General features: G+C 35.8%; 2 protein-coding genes and 1 long non-coding RNA gene across 7 annotated transcripts in view; all 3 read left to right on the plus strand.

Annotated features, from left to right (window-relative positions):
* The window catches only part of LOC126608708 (TMV resistance protein N-like), a 38,927-nt gene that overhangs the window by 24,124 nt on the left and 7,496 nt on the right, over window positions 1-7,307 (plus strand). The window lies entirely within an intron of this gene.
* On the plus strand, window positions 1,549-3,455 carry LOC126608918 (uncharacterized). 4 transcript variants are annotated; one of them, XM_050276933.1, is made up of 3 exons: window positions 1,549-1,748; window positions 1,859-2,003; window positions 2,090-3,455. In XM_050276933.1, exons 2-3 carry the CDS (start codon window positions 1,956-1,958, stop codon window positions 2,477-2,479), a joined length of 438 nt encoding a protein of 145 aa, XP_050132890.1. In that variant the 5' UTR covers window positions 1,549-1,748; window positions 1,859-1,955; the 3' UTR covers window positions 2,480-3,455. The 4 variants fall into 4 exon arrangements, with proteins under 4 accessions (XP_050132890.1, XP_050132897.1, XP_050132903.1 ...); XM_050276940.1 differs by having other exon boundaries at window positions 1,864-2,003; XM_050276946.1 differs by having other exon boundaries at window positions 1,549-1,617; window positions 1,864-2,003.
* Window positions 3,818-5,185, plus strand: LOC126609026 (uncharacterized). The gene is made up of 2 exons (XR_007618078.1): window positions 3,818-4,518; window positions 4,676-5,185. It is a non-coding gene; the product is annotated as an uncharacterized LOC126609026 (long non-coding RNA).

Below are 7,307 nucleotides of genomic sequence, written 5' to 3' on the forward strand. Positions count from 1 at the left end.
CAATTTGATCACCACACCAAACAATTGAATTTCGGGAAACCGAGTTAGACATAAGTTCATAGGGTCACTAGAAGGTATTTGGTACTTAGACAACACTCGTGGACGGTCCCACGCACCGCCACACGCGGGGTATTCAAGGTGGAGGGTTTAGGAACCCCAAATTTTCAACATCAATTACATAAGCTCAAATTTACGTGGTAGCTAGAGCTCAACAAGGGAAACACTTTTCACAATTAGGCCGACAACAAATTCTAACCGAAAACGACCCAAATTCACCGGAGAAAACCGGATTTCTAGGGTTCTAAACACCCAACTCTAAAATGAATACGAAAGCACGAACCAAGCATACCAACTTGAAGATTATGAAGAGTAGATGAAGTTTCATACCTCACTGGAAGGAAATGGTTGCCGGAATAGCCGGAAAAATGACAAAACCGCCAGAAAACCCACGGAACTTTGCTGCCTCGAACTGGAAAAATGGATAAGAAAATGGAAAATCTAACACTTCAGAGTTGTAGGACTCGTCAAGATCTTTCCATGGACACCAAGATCACCCAAAACGGAGATCGGATGAAGGAGATACAAGCAGATCAAGTTTGTGGGTTAAAGGGGTCGAAAACGCCCCAAAACGGGTCAAAAATCAGACCCCCCTTCTTTTTTCTGAAAACTCCCCCTTTCTAATTAGTCCCTCACTCTTTTATTAAGCTCACTTAACCTTTAACCCACATGTGGAAATTAAATAGTTTCCACAATCTATAGTTCACAACTTCAAATGTCCGTAACTATACCGTTATAACTCGAACTCACAAACGGTTTTCTCCTATGCGCTCGTGGCTTCGAGACCTATTCGAAAACGTTACTTGTGACCTCAAAAGGTCAACGAATTTTAAATAATTATTTTCCAAACTTCACTCTTAGTAACTAGTTTAATTAAAATCTAAATCCAAACAATTTAAAATAAATTCTCGAGAAATAATATTGAATCTCAATAGTACAAATACGTAGATTATAACAGTGAAATCCGGGAACGGGATTTCACACCCTTGGATTTCCAAATGATTTTTATCAATATATTTGGTGGTTACACTTATCTTTTCATATCTAAGTAGACGTATTTTGATACGAATATTGTTAGAAACGCTCTTACTAATTATGATGATCATATACCAAATAACTCAATATAGATCACGAAGGTTCTTACTAAAGTACAGTCTAATTTTTGTTAGTTGTGACACTAATCAAAATCAAATTACTTGTCTGACATAGTTTTTACAAATTCGTGTCTAATACTAATTTGACCTCCTTACTTTAATCATTTATTTATACCATCATTTGTACCCATCTCTCTAATAGAGATGAGATCCATATGCGTTTGCAAGCCGTACCAGTATTAGAAATATTATATACAAATAGATAATAAAAGTAGTATTACTATTTTTATAATATTTTTTAAAATTTTGAAAAATGAAAAAAAGAAAAGAAAAGAAGCTGTTTTTAACTGCAGGCCTAAAGCAGAGCCCAGTTGCCGCTTAGCACTAGCATAGAAACGTCTGGAGAAGCGGCCCGGCATCTTCTTCCTCGGCTCCCCCGGCGTCGTCAAACGCTCTCTCATTTCCCGTATGCTCTCTCTCTTTCTCTCTCCTTTGGTCGATACTAAATTCATGACCTCTTGGTTTCTAGGCTTACTGGGTTTGGATTTTTGACGATGCTTCTGATTCTTCATCGTCATCTCAGCTGGTAGTTGATGGGTATGTAAAATTTTGAACTTAGGGATCAAAGAATTCAACTCTTAGGAATTTTGGGAACAAACAATTCGTTTTGAATTCTTTTGAAATGTGTATTTTGATGATTTTTGTAGTAAAGAAATAGATGGAATATCTCTACAAATTACTACACAGCTGGTGTTTCGGTATGGATGTCTCATCTCCATGACGAATATTTTATAGTCCCTCTCAATGTATGAGCAGTTGGCTGCCTTGATCTTGGTTTTCGACACAACTGAGGTTTTGGTCTCTTGCCACTCACTCTTTGTCACTTTGTTTACTTGTTTAGCATGATTTTCAATGTGTCTTATATCAATTTGCTGCAGTTGTCGTCTCTGTCTGCGCTTCAGAAATGGGTATCTCGAACTGATGTTCAAAAGTTCGATATACTAGTGTGCGTAGGGAATAAGGTTGATCTTGTTCTGGGTCACCCGGTTCATACCGAATATAGAAGACGACTGCAGAAGCTTGTAGACCCATTTGCTGATGACAGTCCAGGGTTCATTGCGTATGGAATCTCCGAGGCTGAAGGTAGCAGTTTATTGGGGGATGACGAGCCATATTGGGAGGCTAGGCACACGTGTTTGGAATGGTGCAATGAGCATAACATTGAGTTCGTTGAAGCTTGTGCTTCAAATGCTGATTTTGACAATGTAAGGCAGCCCTTCTTTCTGACTTGTATTTTATGGCAACTTTCATACGGAAGTGAAAAATGAAAAGTACCCTGCTCAAATGTAGAAACTTAGTGCAATTAGGATGATTGAAGATGGTTCGTCATTCGGGATTTGATAAAATTTTACCTGTTGGGACAATTGAAGTTGTAGCGAACTTTATTTCAGGGTCTATTTGCAAGTTCATAGTCAATGTAAAGGATGACCACAATCAACAAATTTTTTAAGGACATGCCGTAGTAACATGAGTCTTTGTATGCTGGAGAAGTCTAGGGAGAAGTAGGACTTTCACATCGTGTATGCCTGAGTAAGACATGGCGGAGTATTACTTAAGTTCACGTGTCGGTTTCAATATTAGAAAAGAGTTGGTTAGCCTGAGAAAATGAATAAAAGTGATATCATTATAAATGAGCATGTCGACCCTTGAAGATCAAGCCCCGACGGCCCTTGGATCAACAACATCAACAAATCCACACATCCAACCGTTCTTCAAGATCAAGTCCAAAAGCCCTTGAAGATCCGTTCATCACCATTATTCAAAATCAAGCCTTAACGGCCCTTGAAGAAACACTCATCCTCAAGATCAAGCCCCAACGGCTCCTTGAAGAAAGCATCATCGTTCATCATCCGTTCATCCAAGATCAAGCCCCGATGGCCCTTGGATCAACAAACATCAACAAATCCACACATCCAACCGTTCTTCAAGATCAAGCCCAAAAGCCCTTGAAGATCCGTTCATCACCATTATTCAAGATCAAACCTTAACGGCTCTTGAAGAAACACTCATCCTCAAGATCAAGCCCCAACGGCTCCTTGAAGATCCGCTCAAATCCACCTTCAAAGATCAAGCCCACGGCCTCTTGAAGAAACTTCCAACAGTTCATCCAAGATCAAGCCTCGACGGCCCTTGGATCAACGAAACATCCACAAATCAATACCTTACGGAGATCGAATCAGAGGATCAAAATAGAGAGAGATTGTAACCCAAAATTATCAAATACAAATATTTGTTTGTGTGCGTTGTTATTGTCTCTTTCGTTTCAGGAAAATTTCGTGTTCACAGTGGCATCAAACAATTGAAGGGATTTAAGGTGCGTATACATATTTTAAAGTAATTTGGACGATTACTAATTTAAATGTATATTTTATTTTCGGAGAAAGAATTTTTTGCAAAGTTTTTCATTATTAATTATTATATTTAAAGTATTTGACTTTTTGTTTTTGTTTTTTATTTTTTATTTTGGTTTCACAGAATTTGGCAAAGCTTACATCTATGAATTTAAGCTCTTGCGAATTTTTGGAAAAAATCCCCCACTTATCCGGAAGCCCAAACATAAAGAACTTGGATCTACATGGTTGCACAAGTTTGGTTGAGGTTGATGATTCTATTGGATTTCTTGATAAACTTGTTGATTTAGATCTTGGCGGGTGCTCTAGGCTTAAATTAAATACATGAAAAAACCACAGCAAGTGGCTTGGTAAGAGCGCAGAGTGCGGCTCCCCAATAAACAAAAAATTGTGGGAGGTCCCATATTCGATGCTCTGAGCTGGTGAGTCTGTTTGACTGTAGCCACGGGTAAGATGAAATTCCTTATAGTCTCTTTGGGCCCGGAAGAGGTGAATAAATGTGACTTGCCACCAATTGTCCCATTTTTAAGAAAAAAATTAAATACATGAAAAAAGAATAGATGGAAATTTTTATTTGGTGTTGTTTAATAAGATTTAGTAGGATTTTAATATCAAAGGATATAACAATATAAAAAACATAGCTTGCTTGAATCAACTTGATTGATGTCTACCCTCATAATCTCACAAGTCTCTATTCCTATATATTACTTCCTTGCAAATTCTGGGATGGAGTTTGGGTCAAAATTCCAGCCTAATGTGTCTTGATACGTTTTTGGTTTTACAAAAATTATGTCTCCTGCCTTTTGCCTTTTATGGGTCCTTTATTGTTCACGACTAAGGTGGCGTGGGAAGTAGAAGCACTTAGGGTTTCATGTCATATGATCACGTTTAAATGTTATGTGATGTTATGCCACAGAGTATAAAGGATTATGCAGCAGCGGAGAAGAACATAGAAGGTTTGTGCTTGAATCGCTCGATAGGTTTGAGTCATCGAATTATATATGATTACAATAGCTTGGTTTTTCATAGTTTGATTCTTAAAGTGTTACTAATATTAACAATTTTCGTGGGTCTACATATCATTCAACCCTAAAGCATGTTTTTGTATGTCAGCCCATGGTCCTTGAGATGGCCCACTGTGGGGAAGTATAAAGCAGATGTTGAATCGTTTGAGTCATTGGCACTGCCTGAATTGCAGATGGGACGATTTTTTTCATCGCTTACTGATCAAGTCTTGCCACCCTCTGCACAATTTAGTTAAATTTTAGGCCTTCACTTTTGCGGAACTTTGTGGAACTTTTTTCTTGTGATGTGTAATCAAGTAAGCGAAGATACTGATCTATTCATCGATGATGAAGTTGGGAAGATGGAGTTGTTCAGTTCATCGTTCTTCTCTGCTGTTTTAAAGATTCTGGAATCCACAGTCCTGTTTTTGGCCTCAGTTCCATTTCTAAAATTCGGACTCGATATACCTGCAGTTACATTCTCCTCAAACATTTCATTATTTCCCACTCTAATCTTTTGATAGCTTGCCTTGTTTCACAACTATATATTTGATATAATTTTGGTTTATGCTCTGACAGTTTTAGAATCACATTGATATATATGATTTTCGCAACTGTATATTTGTTACTTATTGCTCATTGAATGGAGTTGGAGTCGGTGACTGAACCAAATGAGCTTAAATGTACTCAACGGCTTCGGATAGGCATTTTCAAAAATAAATACTAAATACTGTATTTCTTCTTTCTGAATTTCAGCAAGATGTTCTTATTGTTCAAACATCTAATAGAAGATGGAACTCCAGGAGAAGTTAGACGTGAATAAAGGTGCACAAACTGTTGTTTACATACAAGTTATTGTCGGTTTAGTGTCCCTCAAGAGACATCCATGCAAAAGATGCATTAATGTGTCTTACACTTGACCAAAATCCGTATCCCTTTTTTGTTTCGTCTACATGACAAACCACTTCATTTATTTCAGTACTTTGCCTGCAGATTAGAAAGTTTAACTAATCAAGTAATAAATAAGAACCTAACTTTTTGTTTTGTGGAAAATCTTAATAGTACGAGGGAAATTTATTGATCAAAATGACATCTAGTCTTGGGGATATAAACCTCATCCCTCAAATTCAAGGGAAAAAGAAATACAAGAAGAAAAAAAGGGATAAAATCCTTACCCTAAAACATAAAAAATTACAAGAAAAGAAAGGGATATAAACCTTATCCTTCTTGAAGTAGAAAAATATTACAAGAAAGGAGGAACTTAGGATCTAACCCATCTAAAATAAAATCTAAAAGGTAAGAACCTAAAATAATTGTCAATATAGTTTTATGTTTCATTTTTTTCTATTTGGATCTCTAGCAAGGGACACATACTTGACTTTAGTAATTGCTAGTGCATTTTTTATTGTTATCGTGTAATATTGCTGTATATTTGTGTTTTTACATTCTTTTCCACATTTCTTTGAAATATAGCAAAGGAAAAAATCACTAATTAAATGTGTGATTTATTTTTAATTGCTAGCTATGAAGCTACAATAATCAGCTATATTGTTGAGGATATGGGATAGCGGCGATTTTATAATATTATCATCCAATCTCAATCGTTTTAACTTTGCTATATGTCATGCCGTGTTTGCTGTGCCATACTATAATAGGGAAATGGATCCTCTCCGGATCTATTACGTGAAGATCCTAATAATCTTCACATATTAGTCGTTCATCATGTATTATACGATCAGAAATTATTTAATTTTTATAATTTAAAATTAAATATAAATAGTACCTAATAAAAACTGATCGTATAATATAAGATGAACTACTGATATATGAGAATTCCTAAATCCCCACATAAGGATGCGGAGGGGATCAATTTCCCAATAATAGTATATTCGTTGCATAAAAATTCAGTTTTAGACCGGATATAAATAAGAAAACGCGTGTGAAGAAAATCACTCCATAATCCGTATTTTTTAAAGCACTCCTCCCTCTTTTTTAAATGCACTGCACATTCGTTTGCTTTTCTCTTGTATTTTTTAAAGCACTCCTCCGCATTCCTTTGCTTTTCTCATGTATTTTTTTCACAATTTTGGATGAAAAAAGTCAAAATCATAAAGCTGCAAAACCCAGCTTTGAAAAACCAACTTTTTTTTACATCTGTTTCATATAAAAATTTATCAAACACTATAATACTGTTTTTTTTTTCAAAAACATTTTTACAAAAAAGTTTACTGAACACTCTGCTGCTTTATTTCACAGCTGTTTATTCTCACATCACAACAGAAGCAGTTTTTTTTCAAAGCACATCAATACCTAACCAACCCTAACAAAGACTGATAATGGTAATTATTAGTCCAAAAGACCACCAAATGTCGGTGGAACCAAGTTTGAATGCACTGCTCCCTCTTTTTTATTTTTGAATTAAAAAAAATAAAAAAGATGACTAACAGGTAGAAATAAAATTAAAAAAAGTACAAAAGAAGGAAACTAATCGTACAATATACAATAAAAAGCTGAAATGTAGAGATTCCTAGAATTCTTTACATAATAAATCTGGAGGGGATCCTTTTCAGTATCATTCTCTCTCTCAAACACTAATAATAATTTGCAGATCGTAGCTGAAATGGGTCCCCTTTTTGTTTATATGCAATTGTATTTCATTACTTTTCTTGTATTTTTTTCTCAGCACTGAAAAAAAAACGAAGACTGATAATGGTAATTATTAGTCCAAAAGACCACCAAAT

Source organism: Malus sylvestris, chromosome 2 (genome assembly GCF_916048215.2).
Source record: "Malus sylvestris chromosome 2, drMalSylv7.2, whole genome shotgun sequence".
Taxonomy (NCBI): Eukaryota; Viridiplantae; Streptophyta; class Magnoliopsida; order Rosales; family Rosaceae; genus Malus; species Malus sylvestris.

Bases quoted from the DNA above. Each gene is read 5' to 3' on its own strand.
- LOC126608918 (XM_050276933.1), top strand. From the start codon at position 1,956: ATGTATGAGCAGTTGGCTGCCTTGATCTTGGTTTTCGACACAACTGAG. The intron at 2,004-2,089 runs GTTTTGGTCTCT...AATTTGCTGCAG, and splicing joins TGGTTTTCGACACAACTGAG to TTGTCGTCTCTGTCTGCGCT.